Raw genomic sequence first — 18,593 nt, 5'->3', positions numbered from 1 at the left:
TGGGTTTCTATCTAAACCCCTTCTAATTCCCAGGAAGACACACACCAACAGAACATCTCAGTCCTGTTAGGTCGCCTCTCTCAGGATTTAGCACCGCACATGTTTATGTCCCACACATTCAAAACCTGTTCACAAATGTGTCTGTTTTTTCGCCGAACTGTAAGACTTACACGCCAGAGTCTGGGTTTCCATCCGTTAGTAAAGGATATTTATCGGATTAAAAATGGAGCCCTGGCAGTAATATGTTATGAAAACATAAACGGGTTGACATCTGATATGAGTGTTGAATGGGGGAAGATAGATGCAATTAGCAGGGTTAGATTATATCTGTATTGTGAGTATTGAGGCGGTTGGAGATAAATTCGCTAGGGCAAAAGACTGTGACATTAAGCATAATGGCTCTCAAATCAAGTTGGAGACATTCAGGCAGAGAAAGGGGTACTTGAGGTTAAATTTAAACAGATAATACACAGATTATACAGGGATATAAAAAGAACATTCACAAAGATAAATATATAAAAAGCATTCATTATTTCTATGATTTTCAACAATTTCCTATTGCACATATCACCTTTCCATTCAGCATACACATACCACAAGAATCCCCAATCCTTTCAAAAAAAGAAAGAGAGATTTACACTGTAAGAATTGCAAATCAAATGTCACTACAAGAAGCTCAATGTAACAAAGACACAAGCACAAACGAGGACCAGCTTTTGATTTAACATTCTTCTGAGATCCATTCAACTCATACAAAGACTATAATGTCCATAGAGACACCAAAATCCTCTATGATCGTCTCAGTCTCTTAATTAAATAAACATGCTTAATTAGTAAGGTGCATTATGGTGCGCACACATTCTTAAAGACCCAGTGCAGTCAAAATTATGTTTTTCCTGTGTTTTGTATCATATTGTGCAACAGCTGATGAAACTAACACAGTTTGATCAGTGTTATTTTCTGATAGTTGCTTGTTGAAAATACAATCTACACAGGATCTAATCAGCAGGTTTGCATGGACGGGACTTTTGGCTTGCCTGGTGACATCACCAGGCGATAAATTAATGAATAGACCAATTACAAAGAGAGTTCCAAACCTCTCTGCCAATAACAGCTAGTTTTCAGTTTTCCCCTCCCCACTCAGACCACTCCCAGACAGTCCTAGCAACATTCTTGCTTGAGAAATAGTTATTTGCTAAAAAGCTATTTTTGTTCATTTTAATGGAATACTATTACAGTAAGGTACATCATTGTTACCCAGAAATGATTTGATATTGATATAAACACAGCTGCATTGGGCCTTTAAATGTAACTAATGGGTGAAAATAAGTTAGCATATACATTGTTATTGTGCACTTGAAAGAACCCTACATATCACTATTACAAATAGCTTATAAGACTGAACACAGTGAGATCCATTTTGTAGGTATATTATACATTTGTTAAAATGTGATTTGGGAGTTTGTTGGTCATTGGGATATAGTTGTGAAGGAGTGAGAGTTCATGCTCTCTAAGGCTTTAAGAGTTAAAGCTTTGCAATCCAATAAAACCACATCTCACTCAAATGCACAGGTGATCTTACCATATGCATTCTTAAAAAAGGCAAGACGTTTCACGCAGGTCAATATTGAGAAGACTTGTGAATATCCACATATCTAGATATCTGGGGACACCTTGTGGTAGAAGCCTGCTACAGCAACTCTGCCAGTGCCTCTAGTCTAGCTTTTTCCTGTTGATTCTACCACAGACACTGACCCTGCCCATTGATATAGACAAAATCACCTTATCGATTCCTGATATCATCGTAAGTGCTGTGGTTTATCATGATCATTACAATGTAATAGAACAGGAAGAATCATATCCACAAAAAAATGTGTGAAGTGGTGGAAATATGTGTCTTGACCTGGCACTGGATTTTACTACCACTTCACATCTTTTTTGTGGCTATGATTATCGTTACAATGTTCTTAATGAGATAGAACTTTTGTAATTTTCAAAGCTAAGTATAGTATAGAGGAGCTTTTATAAAAGCGTGCAGGATTTTGATTTCTTCTCCTCGTCGTCCAATCCAGCGGCCGACTCTTTCCTGTTGGGGTCGTTCAGCTCGTCAAAAAGTCCGCTGTCAATCATTTCCAGTTGCCATGCAATGGGCACCGCCCCCGTGTTGAACTCCTTAAAGAATTTGTCATCTTTGTCGTCAAACACGACACCCTTAATCTCGGAGAAATCTTTGATGTCCCCCGTGTCTTTGGCGTAGACCACATTGGGCTTGGGAACCCAGGGTGGGTCGATCAGCCCCGCCTCCAGTCGAGGGAAGTTAATGCCCTTGAACCACTCATGCTTCCTTGGGTCCTCGTTCCTGGATAACAGAGGAACACACTGAAGTCAGAGAAATATACCCCCCCCCCCCAAAAAACCACCTTATATGATACCTAGAACTGACCAGGAAAACCTCTAGAGGGCCCTAGAGTTGTTCCTGGTCCGGCCATGTAGTCGGGAATATCTCTGGGCTGAAACTGCGGTCAGCTCTTACTTGGTCCTGCATCCCAGACGCTCGTCAATTTTCTTCTTGAGGAAGAGGTCGATGATGGTTTTGGTGCCCTCGTCAAAGTTCTTGTGCTCGTACTTGCATTCATCCTCGAGGGTGCGCCTTGCCACCTCCTCCTTCTGTACCTTCTCCTTATAGTCCTTGAAGGGCAGGCGAGCTGACACCATCTCGTAGATACTGCAGCCCAGTGCCCACCAGTCCACTGACATCCGATAAGGCTCTTTCTTCAGGATCTCTGGGGCCATGTAGCCACTTGTGCCAGCCTGAGGAGAGGGAGGAGGAGAGGACAGAGGTTTGATGACAGAGAAGGAAACAGAGAAAGAGAAGTGAGGGGTTAGGCCTAGTTCTAGGGTTCCATATCATAGCAAATAAATGTTCAGTGTTAAATCAACTTTGGACTAGAGCACAATGCTTCACTTAGTTACGCTAATAAGTGGCAAATTGGTTGTGGCATAGCACAACTTTTGATTGATTTATTAATTAATTCTACCCTTTCATAGGCCAATCTACCCTTATGCTCCTCATGCCTTTTATCAGGGACCTTATATTCCTGAATTCTACCAACGTTCTTTTGTTACATCAGCACCACATGCTTGCACCAGGTTTCCCCTGCACTAGCCTCCAGTAGGCCCTCTATTGAGGCCATGTCCTGACCTGAGCCCCCCCTGGGCTGCACCACTCTCCACTGAGTGGATACCTACTGGGACTGAGCCTCTCCTCGCAGACAGATCCCAGCCACCTCTGAGTAATGCTAAGATTAGTGGGCTGGGGGCTAACGCACTGAGCCCTTTGACCAAGGCCAATCCCCAATGGGACAAGCCTGTTTTAGGCCCCAATGTGTCACTCAACAGTGAGTGAGTGACTGAAGGTTAATGAGAGTGAAGTGTGTTGTAGTTTACGGACCAGTTCCAATTCAAATATAGGCAAACCTTTTTATTGGCTCCTCAGATATTTGTAGGTCATTGCATTAATCAGGAGTCGACTGTATATGAGTGAGGATAGACGTGTCCCTTCTATGGATCAATAGGGAGCCTGAGTCATAGACAGTGACAGAGAGGTCAATGTCATGGATGTAACTAACGTGGAACAGGTCACATCCCACTGGGCACACCACGTCATTTCAATGTGGATAATTTAGTTATATTTGGTTGAGACGTGAGACTACAACCTATATTCACCAACTCAAAAAGACAGGCAAACATTAGTTGAATTTCCAATGTGTTATCACTATGCTTTATTTCAACCACCTAAAAGCACAACCAAAATCCAATGGAAAAACATTTTGGTATAGTTGTCATCCAAATGTCACTGCGCTTTCAACCACTTAAAAGCACAGCAAAGTTCAAATGGGAATACAATGTTAGATAATTAGTTCAGATTAATGTGTTATCACTGCGCTTAATCTAATAGCAGAACCAAATGACCTGGATTGCAGTGGAGATAACATTACAATTACATGGTGCAAGTGATCAATTCCGTTTGAGATTCTTCACAGATTATTACAGCAATTGTGAAGATCTCCACAGACCTGCAAGGCCCTATGCATGCTATATTAAACATGCACGCTTTATATGATTACATAAGAAGTAATAGTATACTATCTTTACAGTAACCTCAAAATGTGGCCATGGATGTGTTATTCATCTTAAGGTTGAATGTTACATTAACTTGTAAGAAAGCCTTAACTTTAGGCTATTTAGTGTATTACAAAAGTAATATTGATTAGTGTTTGGTTGACAGTGCAACCAAATATCAACATTTAAAGGAGATAGTTCCATCTGAGCCACTGGCTTAATCCCATTCTTTAACTTTTATTTTTGGTTGAGTTGGAGACGTGAATTCAACATATAATTTGTTAACTTGTCAGGCTGTTTGTTGTATTTCAGAGATGTATCTTCTTATTGGATAGTTTCATCTGTGCCACTGAATTTAATTGCTGTTCGTTTACAAATGAATCATTTATTGTTGGATTCACGTCTTCATCTCAACCAAACGTCTAAGTTGAAGAAGAATACTAAATCAAATCAAACTTGAAATAGTTTGATGTGATTTAGTCCTATTCTTGAATAGATTTTTGTTTGCGAATCAATGATGTCAATGTCAATGATTAATTTGTAGACAAACTGGATTTACAGCCAGACTAAGTCAGTGGCATAGATGGAACTATCCAAGCAGAAGAAACATCTCTTTCAAATGTTGATATTTGGTTGTGTATCACTAAATATCATAACATTTGAAATCAACCAGAGCCTGAAACCTTAGGCCTATTGTTTGATCTATTTTTAGTTGAATTCTGGGTTGAATTGTAACAATAGCCGTTGATGACTTTGCAAATGCTATACAGGCCTAAATAGCATAATTCATGATAACATATGAGTGATAAAGTATGGTCACATTTCATTTGTCTGTTAAATCTATACCCTTTGGAATGACTTCAATAGCAACAGTGAATCTATCTAGGTTTTAAGTGGAGATCTCTCAACAAGCATTCAAGATAGCATGTTGGTAATAGTCCGTGACAAATGTCATAGCTAGGCTTAGTTAAAACCCTGGATGGGAGACCAAAGGGTAACTGTAGATAGATCAATTCTCCTGTAGGAGGTGTGACCCAGCCTATTGTTTTAGTCTGATAATGGATATAACTTTGAAGATCTGACGTTGTTTTAAAGGTACAAACTCAACCTATTTTATACATGGTTTGTCTATGTTGATATTTGGTTACCATGATGCAATTTCACCCTCAAAACAACAGTGACTTTTTCCACGTAGATTCCACATCACAATGCGTTGACAAATTATGTTGAAACAACGTTGATTCAACCAGTTTGTGCCCAGTGGGATGGTAATGACGTAAAACCCTGGTATTATGGATAGATCCCTATCCATAGATATATCCCTATGTAATCTCACATGAAATAGCATGTCATCTCACCCTAACTCTAAAAACAACTCAATCATTGTTAACATAGTCATTAAACATATTTTTTATTTATTTAACTTGGCAAGTCAGTTAAGAACAAATTCTTATTTACAATGATGGCCGACCGGGGAAGTGGGTTAACTGCCTTATTCAGGGGCAGAACAACAGATTTTTACCTTGTCAGCTCGGGGGATTCGGTCCAGCAACCTTTTGGTTACTGGCCCAACGCTCTAACCACTAGGCTACCTGCCGCCCCAAAACAAGGATGGAGTTCATCTTAGCCTATCAGAGCCCTTACCTTTTGATTGATGGTCTTTTCGCCAGGCAGCTCCACGGCCAACCCCAGATCCGAGAGTCGACACTGGCCGAAGCTGTCCAGTAGCACGTTCTCTGGCTTCATGTCTCGGTACGCTATATCCATGGCGTGTAGGTGGAGGATACCTGTGGTGACCTGTGCAATGTAGTAATTGATGCGGCCTATTTCAAGGCCTTTTTCACCAATGTTATAGATATGGTACCTGAGGTCGCCGCCATTCATCAGGGTCATGACGAGGCACAGGTGGGTCTTGGAGTCGTAGGCATAGGACAGGTTGACCAGGAACAGGCTGTTAACCTTCTCCAGGATCTGCTTCTCCAGCAGTGCCATGCCCTCACCATTCTTCTGCTTCAGACGCTTCTTGCACAGCTTTTTGCAGGCGTACATCTGCCCTGAGTTCTTTACCTGCACGGCACACACCTATGCAGAGAGATAGAGAGGGACTAAAACAAATATGTTTGATAAATGTATGTTAAGATCACCCAGCTAGCACAAAACGTTCTGAGAATCACATGTTTCTTAGAGCTTGGTGAGAGCGTGGTTGTCCTATGGTTATTTTGCATACAAATTTACACAACTTTCTGGGAATGGTGCAGGATAGTTGCTTAGTTTTGGAACATTCTCAGCACATTTAATGGTCAACTTTGGGCACAATTTTTTTACAGAAATGGGGTGTGTTTTTGGTGGTTCGTCGATGTGCCATTCTGATCATGCACGCCGCGACCGACGTCGCTAGTTCGTTAGCTATTGTCACGTTCCTGACCTGTTTTCTGTTAGTTTTTGTATGTGTTAGTTGGTCAGGACGTGAGTTTGGGTGGGCAGTCTATGTTTTCTGTTTCTATGTTGGTTTATGGGTACCTAATATGGCTCTCAATTAGAGGCAGGTGTTTTTCATTTCCTCTGATTGAGAGTCATATTAAGGTAGGTGTTTTCACACTGTTTGTTGTGGGTGGTTGTCTCCTGTGTCTGTGTCTATGTTGCACCATACGGGTCTGTTTCGTTCGTTCGTCATTTTGTGTAGTCATTTTCCTGTTCGTGAGTTCTTCGTGTTTCATGTAAGTTCTTACGTCCAGGTTTGTCTACATTCGTTTTGTTATTTTGTTAGTTAATTCAAGTGTAGTTCGTTTTTTGTCTTCGTTGTTTTGTCGTGTCTAATAAATATCATGTCGAACTACAACGCTGCGTCTTGGTTCAATCCATGCTCCTCCTCTTCGGATGAAGAGGAGAACCGTTACAGCTATGTTGACGTCATTTCACTGGGTTTGTTTTTGGACAGAAGCAGTAGAGATCGGTAAGAAATGGCACTTCTGTAGCCAAATATCTTACTCATCCATTTTGTTGTTTTTAAGCATTAAATGAACTGGTATGTTGGTGCATTGATCAGTTATATAGTTTAAAGCTGTTATTTTAGATTTTTTTAAAGAACTTTTCTTGATTAATTTCATTAATTTAACAGAACATTTCCTAAAAGTTAAAACACGGTTACATTTAATTAAAATGTTGGTAACGTTCTAGGAAGATTCTCCAACTGGGTTGACATTGGGAATTTTCTCATAGTTCAGAGAATGTTAAGAATATTTTTTTTTCTGTTCAGTATTACAGCATAACGTTTCCTACAGGTTTCCCGCGCCCACTTAATGAGTACTTGTTTCCTTTGAAATGGGGTCTGTTTGAATAGACTAAAATTAACAGCTTTGTATGAGTTGTGGAAGAATTCCATGGATAGAGAACAGAAGAACAATATAATATCACTGACGCCGTGTCACAATAAAAAAGAAACGTGTTTGCATGATTAATGCCTGAGCAAAGGAATTTCCATGTGTCCTATCTGTGCTTGGACACTCAAAATAAACTTGCAGTGTTATTAAAAGTCTTATAGAAACATGTTAATAAAACCTCCCGGGAAAACTTTCAGGGAACCATAGTAAATTGTTCTCAGAACCTTCCTGCAACCTAAAAATGTATGTTCCCAGAACAGGTGATTTTTTTTTTTTTCGTTCTCAGAACTTAAAAAAAAAACATTACGTTTTACCGGTCAGGAAACATATGTCTTCGTTTCCAGAACCAATTGGAAACCAAAAACGTAACATTCCCATAACTTTCAAGGAACCAAATGTGTTAGCCGGGCAGTATGTAGTTAGATGAGGTACAAACAATTATCCCTTTTAGTGACTTCTTTATCATCCCTTATCATTTGTATTTGTACCATCCCCATTCTCACTGTAACTGTTGCATACCCTTAGAAAAGTGCTAAAACCGTTTTTAAGTTTACATTTTAGAACTGTAATATTTCACTACCGTTGTCAGTTAGGCAGCTGCACTGTATACTTTTTGTGGACTTACCTCTCCAAAGCCTCCCTTTCCCAGGGTCCTGAACTCATAGAAATACTTATCAGTGATTTTCTGTTTCTCGTACTCTTTCCACTGCAGGAACTTGTCAAAGTTAGGGTTGGTCTGGTACTCTGTGAAGGGCTTTTCCTTCAGGTACTCCCGCGTGGCATCTTTCACCTTGCCCATCATCACATCTTCAAAGTCCTTGTCCGACACCGCCTTGCACTTGTCCGCTACCTCTCCCGTCAGGTAGGACAGGAAGTTCTTGGAGTCAGCCTTGCAGAACTTGTTGATGATGTTCATCCTCGCCTTATCTTTGCCAGCGCCTTCTGCCAGATCCCAGTCGATTAACTCGTCCAGGAACTCTGCGGCCGCCACGTACTGCGGGTTGGACTCCAGGAGGAACTGCCGGAAGAACTTCTTCCCAATGGGCTGCCTCTCGCAGAGCATCTCAAATTCTTTCCCAACCGCGGCGCGGATGGACACGCACTGTTCTGGCTGGGGAAGGGACAGGCTACGCCGCCTCTTCCTCATCTCTTTTTCGTCACCCCCTTTAAGGTAGGCCGTGTTTGCCACCAGATTATCCAATCCCCCCATGTCACACATGTTGGCGGCTGCTGCGATGGGTTGTCCCTACTACACAGTGTGGCTGAGCAGGGAGCTAAGGCCGCTGTAAGATTATGCTAAGACTGTGTTCTTTCCCTGTGTGTGCTTCCCTGTAGTGTTTCCAATTCTCTCCAGGTCCCTGGTGTGACTGAGCACCTCCGACACCTGCGTCACGCCAGAAGACATTCTCTGACTCAATCACGTAATGCCTCATCTAGAATTAAAAAGCACATGAGGGATTTTCTCTTAAGTAAGTGTCTGTGTGCTCATTCATGGACGCTGCTCACGGAAAGGAACTTATGTGGTTTCTAACTTAAGAAGCTTTGGTCGGTCTATATTTAGCGGGATACTAACTTAGATGGGGACAATGCCAGCGTAACTGTAGTGAGGTGCTGACCTGGGTGTCATAATATTATGGATAGAAAGATGTAAACTAAGAGTTAAAATCCATTTGGCTACACATTGAGGTGATAAAAGACTATTCAATTTCAGAAGACAATGTCTGGTTTAGGAGAGTAATGGATTTAATGACATAGACATAGGGCAACACTACTGTGAATTCAATTCCCTCAAGAAGTAGTGAAAGATCTCTCTAGAATAACCACTTCAGCTGTAGGCTATTTCTATTCCGTTATGAGAAGAGAACACATTAATTTACTCCACTAATCAAATCAAATCAAATGTTATTTGTCACATGTGCTGAATACAACAGGTGTAGACTTTACAGTGAAATGCTTACTTACAAACCCTTAAGACTTATTTTTCTTAAAACTGCATTGTTGGTTAAGTAATTTTTAAAATTTTTAAATGAACAAATAGAGCAGCAGTAAATAACAACAGCGAGGCTATATACAGAGGGTACCGGTACAAAGTCAATGTGCGGGGGCACAGTTAGTTGAGGTAATTGAGGTCATATGTACATGTAGGTAGAGTTAAAGTGACTATGCATAGACAATAAACACAGAGTAGCAGCAGTGTAAAAAATGGGGTGGCGGGTAGAAGCTGGGGTTAGAAGCTGTTAAGAAGCCTTTTGGACCAAGACTTGGCGCTCTGGTACTGCTTTCCGTGCGGTAGCAGAGAACAATCTATGACTAGGGTGGCTGGAGTCTTGGACAACTTTTAGGGCCTTCCTCTGACTGGTATATAGGTTCTGGATGGCAGAAAGCTTGGCCCCAGTGATGTACTGGGCCGTATGCACTACTTTTAATAGACTTCTAATATAAAATCATTTTTATTATATTGATATTCTGCCTATTCTTTATTTATCACAATATGCCAAAAATCATGTAATCATAGGATAACAAGTTTGGATTAATCAAGTTTTACACTAGATCACAATCTCTGATGTAATCAAGGTGAATACATAGCCTGGATCAGGCCAGGGTCTAGGATCAAATGTGTCTGAGACCCACTATTTCTCTGGTGTAGGCTACGGTGTGTAGTAATCCATTGTTAGGTGTAGCCTAAACATAATTGCAAGATCCTCTCCAGCACCCTGTGGCTGCTAGCCACTCAACTGGGCACTATCTCACCTTCAGGTTATACAACCTGTCACTCAAGCTTAATAAATTTACTCTGAGCTGTTCTGATGGAAGTGCTCTTACTGAAACTCAAGGATGAGCTCACTCAACCATTATGGCACACCACTTAATCGGTGCCTCTGTGTACCACTAACCTCTGGGGTATTGGCATAGATATTCATTGTCTTACCAGGAAAAGGCAGTTAGAAAAATACTCGTTTTGGTAACATTTTTACATTATGACTTGTTATAGCCATGTATGATCATTTATGTCTAATAACAGGGTTTATAATAAACGATGTCTCTCTCTAGGTAGCACATTTTCAGCGTATAAAAAAAATGATACTAATACATTTTAAGGGGGTCATACACATACTGTACTTATGATAAGTCTTACAATGCATTACAACCACATCATGAATCGTTATATCCGTTGGCTTCCGGTACACATATTAGCATTGGCGTGCCCAGTTTATTGTATGGCCTTATTACCATTTTAACGTACAGTATACAACATTACTGTATGCAATCTGTGATTGACTTTCTAATTAATGATACTGTATGTACCCATTGAGTATTGAAGAATATAACTTATAAATGCATCATGAGCTTAGTTCAACTGTCACACTCCATGAGAACCCATATAAGCTTGTTTAACTCAATTGTTTGTAAACAATGTAATTGTAAACAAACATTGTATCTCAATGATGGTCAGTCCTTGTATTCATAGCTTTGCTATGATTTTAAGTGGTTACATTTCTACAGCCCCATGCCTCAGCTGTTTACAGAAACAGTGGCAGGGGTTTTACTTTGTTGTTTTTTGAACTGCAGATTGCTCGTGCTTAGGCTATACTGCTTCTGTTATTTAGTGATGATGGTGGTGAAGTATAGATTATTCAAGTACTTTCTGAGAGGTTTAGTAAAGGTTAGCCACAGGTCAGGAGTCAGGCAGAAGTCATGGATGACTTCCACAAAGACTGTTACGCTGAGCTAGTCCTGACCTGGGATTGGGGGCAAAGGTAAAAAAAGGAACAGAGAGCTGCATTTGGAGATCACTGCCATTCTGCTAAGCCCATAGACAGCCCTATAGGCAAGATCAATGCCAAGTGTAGTAGCTTAAAACCATGAGGAGTAGCCAAGTTTGATGAAAGCTGGGTCTATTTAAAGCTGTTGTGCCAAAAGGGGTGTGCTTTGGCTGAAGAGCAGAAGACAGGCAGGATTATGACTATATATATACACTGCTCAAAAAAATAAAGGGAACACTTAAACAACACAATGTAACTCCAAGTCAATCACACTTCTGTGAAATCAAACTGTCCACTTAGGAAGCAGCACTGATTGACAATAAATGATCAAATGACACATGCTGTTGTGCAAATGGAATAGACAAAAGGTGGAAATTATAGGCAATTAGCAAGACACCCCCAATAAAGGAGTGGTTCTGCAGGTGGTGACAACAGACCACTTCTCAGTTCCTATGCTTCCTGGCTGATGTTTTGGTCACTTTTGAATGCTGGTGGTGCTTTCACTCTAGTGGTAGCATGAGACGGAGTCTACAACCCACACAAGTGGCTCAGGTAGTGCAGCTCATCCAGGATGGCACATCAATGCGAGCTGTGGCAAGAAGGTTTGCTGTGTCTGTCAGCGTAGTGTCCAGAGCATGGAGGCGCTACCAGGAGACAGGCCAGTACATCAGGAGACGTGGAGGAGGCCGTAGAAGGGCAACAACCCAGCAGCAGGACCGCTACCTCCGCCTTTGTGCAAGGAGGAGCACTGCCAGAGCCCTGCAAAATTACCTCCAGCAGGCCACAAATGTGCATGTGTCTGCTCAAACCGTCAGAAAAAGACTCTGTGAGGGTGGTATGAGGGCCCGACGTCCACAGGTGGGGGTTGTGCTTACAGCCCAACACCGTGCAGGACGTTTGACATTTGCCAGAGAACACCAAGATTGGCAAATTCGGCACTGGCTCCCTGTGCTCTTCACAGATGAAAGCAGGTTCACACTGAGCACATGTGACAGACGTGACAGAGTCTGGAGACGCCGTGGAGAACGTTGGAGAACTGCCTGCAACACCCTCCAGCATGACCGGTTTGGCGGTGGGTCAGTCATGGTGTGGGGTGGCATTTCTTTGTGGGGCCGCACAGCCCTCCATGTGCTCGCCAGAGGTAGCCTGACTGCCATTAGGTACCGAGATGAGATCCTCAGACCCCTTGTGAGACCATATGCTGACACATGCACATTTGTGGCCTGCTGGAGGTCATTTTGCAGGGCTCTGGCAGTGCTCCTCCTTGCACAAAGGCGGAGGTAGCGGTCCTGCTGCTGGGTTGTTGCCCTCCTACGGCCTCCTCCACGTCTCCTGATGTACTGGCCTGTCTCCTGGTAGCGCCTCCATGCTCTGGACACTACGCTGACAGACACAGCAAACCTTCTTGCCACAGCTCGCATTGATGTGCCATCCTGGATGAGCTGCACTACCTGAGCCACTTGTGTGGGTTGTAGACTCCGTCTCATGCTACCACTAGAGTGAAAGCACCGCCAGCATTCAAAAGTGACCAAAACATCAGCCAGGAAGCATAGGAACTGAGAAGTGGTCTGTTGTCACCACCTGCAGAACCACTCCTTTATTGGGGGTGTCTTGCTAATTGCCTATAATTTCCACCTTTTGTCTATTCCATTTGCACAACAGCATGTGACATTTATTGTCAATCAGTGTTGCTTCCTAAGTGGACAGTTTGATTTCACAGAAGTGTGATTGACTTGGAGTTACATTGTGTTGTTTAAGTGTTCCCTTTATTTTTTTGAGCAGTGTGTGTATATATATATATATATATATATATATATATATATATATATATATATATATATATATATATACACACACTGTAAACTGTGTATATACAGTACCAGTCAAAAGTTTGGACACACCTACTCATTCAAGGGTTTTTGTTTATTTGTACTATTTTATACATTGTAGAATAATAGTGAAGACATCAAAACTATGAAATAACATATATGGAATCATGTAGCAACCAAAAAAGTGTTAAACAAATCAAAATATTTGTTATATTTTAGATTCTTCAAAGTAGCCACACTTTGCCTTGATGACAGCTTTGCACTCTTGCTATTCTCTCAACCAGCTTCACCAGGAATGCTTTTCCAACAGTTTTGAAGGAGTTCCCACATTTGCTGAGCACTTTTTGGCTGATTTTCCTTCACTCTGCGGTCCAACTCATCCCAAACCATCTCAATTGGGTTGAGGTCGGGTGATTATGGAGGCCAGGTCATCTGATGCAGCACTTCATCACTCTCCTTCTTCCTCAAATAGCCCTTACACAGCCTGTAAGTGTGTTTGGTCATTGTCCTGTTGAAAAACAAATGATAGTCCCACTAAGTGGGGTGGCATGTAGCCTAGTGGTTAGAGCGTTGGGACAGTATTCGAAAGGTTGCTAGATTGAATCCCCGAGCTGACAAGGTAAAAATCTGTCGTTCTGCCCCTGAACAAGGCAGTTAACCCACCGTTCGTAGGCCGTCATTGTAAATAAGAATTTGTTTTGAACTGACTTGCCTAGTTAAATAAAGGTTAAATAAAAAAACAAAAGTGCAAACCAGATGGGATGGCATATCACTGCAGAATGCTGTGGTAGCCATGCTGGTCAAGTGTGCCTTGAATTCTAAATAAATCACTGACATTGTCACCAGCAAAGCACCTCCTACTCCATGCTTCACGGTGGGAACCACACATGCGGAGATCATCCGTTCACCTACTCTGCGTCTCACAAACACGGCGGTTGGAACCAGAAATCTCAAATTTGGACTCCAAAAGAACAGATTTCCACATGGTCTAATGTTCATTGCTTGTGTTTCATGGCCCAAGCAAGTCTCTTCTTATTATTTATGTCCTTTTAATAATGGTTTCTTTGCAGCAATTCCACCATGAAGGCCTGATTCACGCGGTCTCCTCTGAACAGTTGATGTTGAGATGTGTCTGTTTAACTCTGTGAAGAATTTATTTGGGGTTTAATTTCTGATGGTAACTCTAATGAACTTATCCTCTGCAGCAGAGGTAACTCTGGCTCTTCCTTTCCTGTGGCGGTCTTTATGAGATGGTGGTTTTTGCGACTGCACTTGAAACTTTCAAAGTTCTTGAAATTTTCCGGATTGACTGACCTTCCTTCATGTCTTAAAGTAATGATGGACTGTTGTTTTTCTTTGCTTATTTGAGCTGTTCTTGCCATAATATGGACTTGGTCTTTTACCAAATAGGGCTATCACCCCTACCATGTCACAACACAACTGATTGGCTCACATGCATTAAGAAGAAAATAAATTCCACAAATTAACAAGGCACACCTGTTAATTGAAATGCATTCCAGGTGACTATCTCATGAGGCTGGTTGAGAGATTGCCAAGAGTGTGCAGAGCTGTCAAGGCAAATGGTGGCTTCTTTGAAGAATCTCAAATATAAATATATTTTGATTTGTTTTAAATTGTTTTGGTTAGTACATGACTCCATATGTGTTATTTCATAGTCTGATGTCTTTACTATTATTCTACAATGTAGAAAATAGTCAACATAAAGAGAAACCCTGGAATGAGTAGGTGTCCAAACTTTTGACAGGTATTGTCTGTACAGTATCAGAGTGATACACAAAAGATTTTTCTTCCTGTTTTTGCACTGTATATACATCATCTCAGCAATTACACAACTCAGGTCGTGTCATATATTCTTGCACAACTCCTTGCATCCAAAACAGCTCCTGTAGTTGTGCTGATTTTAAATGAGTTGGCATGTATACACAAAGTTAATTATTCAATAGTTTATCTGAGCTGTTACATTAAGTTGCTGAAAAAGCAGAACATGGCATGTTCAGTCATAGGAAAAGGTGTGTTTGTACAGTGGCCATTGCTATAGGTCTAATTTTCCTTGTTTCCCACATAGAAGCTACAGGGTGTTACATTCCTATACAAGGCTGCTTGTAACCATAGAAAAGATCAGGAAGGAAAAGGCTTCCAAACTTTGGCTATAGCCACACAAATATCCATCAAAACATTTGCCAAACCATTCATGTATTTCACATGAAATGCATGTTAAGCAGAATATAATATTTCAAGTTTAACTCATTATTTCATCAGTTGAATGTGACTATTCTTATAGACAAGTGTAACGTGTCTGATTGGCATGTATTATGCAATTACAATGCCACAATTATGCAATATGGGAAGTTCTCTGATTGGTTGACTGACACGGAGTGCTCCTCTCCTACTGGTTGCCTCTGCCCGGGACTAAACACAGTCCCTGCAGCATCATGGATCCAAACCCCAATAGCCTACACATAATGCAGAGGCAGTAGTATTCTGTAAACATTATCTTGATTAGTAGGTGACATATTAAATGGGCTCTTACGGGTAGCAAGAAAGGCAGACACCTCATGGTCTGAGGGGATGCAACCATAACCATAAACCATCACATTAAAATGCTAAAAGGAAGAAATAACAAAGCTAAGTGTAGATTTATTTTAATAACTAACTTTTTTCTCTCGCAAAAACATCTTGGACGACACAAAAAAAAGTTAACAAAGACACTAAGCGCAGCACCTATCCTCAGAGTTCTTCAGCATTGCCCTGCACCTGCCAGTGTTTCCATCAAACAGTGGGGCAAGGACGTCTTCATCTGGATATTGGCCATTCATTCTATATCTTAACATCGAAGGAATGACAGCGGCATGCACACACATGTACATAGAAGGTCGCAGTTTCTCAGTCCGGTCTAATGTCCAAACTTGCAGTGGAAGGATGGGGAAGTTAGAGGGACTTCATTTGCCGATTCTCTGTACGACCCAGTCCTGCTGGCACAGTGGACAGCGATTGTTCTGCTTCACCCAGAGAGACATGCAGCAATTGTGGAAAGAGTGGTTGCACTCTCCCCATACCACTGTGAAAGAGGGGAGACAGAAACACACTATGAAATTGTGTGCTACATGGTATTTTCAAATTCAGCATGTCAGCAGAAGAGCAGAATAGATGGTAAAGCATATTGGTACACACACAATCAATATTTGTATCCTAATGCATACACAGTACAAACTATGCTTTACCAAGGTTAAGATACCCTGGCTTTATCAAATTGTAACCCCATATACTAGACCAGAAACCCAGGTATATCTGTCACATGCACATCTCCTGGTGTGAGACCAGTAGGAGTTGTGGCCCGGTTCTGGATCTATAAAATGTGTATCCAGGTTACCCCAACACTGGAGCAGACCCATACCTACCGCTGGTCTGATAACACCAGATTGAACTGTCTGGTGTCTTGGGGCTATATAAATGTTTGGCTAAGACGTTTAAAAGTAGCTTACCGACACAGTCCTCTTGTTTATTTTCAGCCTGACACCGCAAGCATGCGTCTGCGGAGAGAAGGTATATATCAAGGAAACGTATTAACCAACTAGCTATACTGGTGCACAGCTGTCGTTGACCATTCCTGCATGGTGACATATGGACTGACACAGCTGGCTAGCGATTCTGTCCTCCCATGCGAGGTTAGTTGGTTACTGTAACTAGCTTGATTCCTTGCAATGCCTTGAGTCATGTTTTCAGAATTCTAACGTTAGCTATATTAGCTAGCTAACGTTAGTTGTCTGTTTTGTAGCTAGATATGATCTAGCAAGCTAAGCTATCCAATTAGGATCCATTATCGGTCAGTCTGCTCATGACATGATGATGGTCATCTCTTAATCAGCTTAGTTAGGTGACTGTCTGACCACTAAGCTACTGTATTTATCTTGTTGTTGTTAGCTAGCTTCATGCACACCAAGAGTTGCCTATGGGTGGTACTACTATAACTAGTTACTGTAGCTGGCTAGCTAGCTAAATCACTGATTCAAACAAACGTACCCATAACTTGGACCCTACAGATGGCGCATGTATCGCACTCCACATCCCAGCTCCACATTGCCACAGCATTCCATTTCTTGAGGGAAAACATCTTGTCACTGCTCGATTTTGACCCCGAAGTAGAGCTGTGAGAGTGAATTAAACCCGGCTCTTCACCGTCTTCCATCTTTGCCATAGAATAATCTAGCTAAAGGTAAAACAAAATGGACGAAATAAGCAGTCTAGCTAGTCCGTGGAGCAAACAAACCAGCCCAGCAGAACAAACAAACCAAGAGGCGCTCATGCGCTAAAACACATCTGCAGTACTAACAAACTAACACATGGCGGAGCCAAAGATTAAAAGGTAGGCTACTGCGAATGAAGGTAAAATACTTCACTGTAGGTCTCAAGAAGCTAAGAAAAGGTAACAGATGCTCTTATTGTGTATTGTGCACCCTTCTGTTCTGGTTATTTTGCTGTGTGTATGTTGTTTTTTATATACTGTATGGCTACTGTTGCTCAGTTGTACTTTTTCAATGAATTGAGTAAAAAACAAACACTTGAAATGCCTATGGTTAAACTAATAATGGCACTAAACTTTTAAGTAATATATATTTTCTTATTTAACAGAGAATACTGTATCTATACCAGACTTTCTCAAAATCCAATACAGATGTTTGGACAACATTGAGACAATTCAATTAAATCTAACCACAGTTCTCAAATTATTCATACACTCAGCTCTGTTTTGATCTCAGTGGTGTTCTCTCTCCCTGTTATGTGAAATTATATATGTATGAAATAACCAAAACATGCTATTTAAATCAGGAAATGCTGGCTTTCAAAGTCACTGTAGAGCAACTGGAAAAGTATTTCCAATAACCTAGTTTATCTATGCAGGGTCCTAATGAAGGAAAAAACGTCAATAGAAGGCAATCAAAACTTCAATCTCATCAAAAAAACCTCCAGCCTGATGCACATACGTGCCATAAGCCAATTTATTATTTTCCAAAACATAGCATGACTAGGAATGTTGATGTACAGCTGAGTCAGGTCTTGAGTTCACAGGGTTGTATACTTTTGAGGCAATTACACCCCATTTTCCTCCAAGTCTTCTACTCAATCGCAAAGTACCACATGACTCTGTAATGCTCTGCACTGTGCTTTTAAAGTATCCTGTTGCCTCGGTCCCTTGAGACCCCTCGATGGACTTCTTCCCACAGAGTTTAACTCATTCATTTGCTTTTAGCCTAGAATAAATAAAGAACTATAAAAAAAGTAAATGTGTAACATTTAGTTAAAACATGGTGTTTGTGTACTCAAATCCTACTAGTGAGAGGGTAATATAAATAAACTGTTTGATGAACATGGGGTTCACCCCTGTAGCATTTTCTGAGCATGTGGGCAAATTGGGTGGGAAACTGAGTCAAATACTATATAGACAAACATATTAAAGGAGTGTTCATGTTTCTCTGGAT

The 18,593-nt window shown here is 41.2% G+C and overlaps 2 protein-coding genes across 2 annotated transcripts; both read right to left on the bottom strand.

Annotated features, from left to right (window-relative positions):
* Positions 1-2,022: 2,022 nt before the first annotated feature.
* Positions 2,023-8,721, bottom strand: LOC120018298 (rhodopsin kinase grk7a-like). Its single transcript, XM_038961426.1, has 4 exons — positions 8,128-8,721; positions 5,767-6,204; positions 2,534-2,811; positions 2,023-2,359 (listed from the first exon to the last, which is right to left on the bottom strand). The coding sequence occupies exons 1-4, from the start codon at positions 8,719-8,721 to the stop codon at positions 2,023-2,025; spliced, it is 1,647 nt and encodes a 548-aa protein (XP_038817354.1).
* A 7,015-nt stretch (positions 8,722-15,736) lies between these two features.
* Positions 15,737-17,400, bottom strand: LOC120018302 (RING-box protein 2-like). The gene is made up of 3 exons (XM_038961431.1): positions 17,137-17,400; positions 16,599-16,646; positions 15,737-16,174 (listed from the first exon to the last, which is right to left on the bottom strand). The coding sequence occupies exons 1-3, from the start codon at positions 17,309-17,311 to the stop codon at positions 16,056-16,058; spliced, it is 342 nt and encodes a 113-aa protein (XP_038817359.1). The 5' UTR covers positions 17,312-17,400; the 3' UTR covers positions 15,737-16,055.
* Positions 17,401-18,593: the final 1,193 nt, after the last annotated feature.

This window comes from Salvelinus namaycush, chromosome 23 (genome assembly GCF_016432855.1).
Source record: "Salvelinus namaycush isolate Seneca chromosome 23, SaNama_1.0, whole genome shotgun sequence".
NCBI classification, from domain to species: Eukaryota; Metazoa; Chordata; class Actinopteri; order Salmoniformes; family Salmonidae; genus Salvelinus; species Salvelinus namaycush.
The sequence above is the reverse complement of the archived record's forward strand: the minus strand, read 5'-3'. Positions and strand labels throughout refer to the sequence as shown.

Excerpts from the sequence above, each read along its gene's own strand:
- LOC120018298 (XM_038961426.1), bottom strand. The coding sequence starts at position 8,721 with ATGTGTGACATGGGGGGATTGGATAATCTGGTGGCAAACACGGCCTAC. Across the intron at positions 6,205-8,127 it reads GAAAGGGAGGCTTTGGAGAG|GTGTGTGCCGTGCAGGTAAA; the intron begins GTAAGTCCACAA and ends CTCTCTGCATAG. Across the intron at positions 2,812-5,766 it reads AAAAGACCATCAATCAAAAG|GCTGGCACAAGTGGCTACAT; the intron begins GTAAGGGCTCTG and ends CCCTCTCCTCAG.
- LOC120018302 (XM_038961431.1), bottom strand. The coding sequence starts at position 17,311 with ATGGCAAAGATGGAAGACGGTGAAGAGCCGGGTTTAATTCACTCTCAC. Across the intron at positions 16,647-17,136 it reads CTGTAGGGTCCAAGTTATGG|ACGCATGCTTGCGGTGTCAG; the intron begins GTACGTTTGTTT and ends TTCTCTCCGCAG. Across the intron at positions 16,175-16,598 it reads TAAACAAGAGGACTGTGTCG|TGGTATGGGGAGAGTGCAAC; the intron begins GTAAGCTACTTT and ends CCTCTTTCACAG.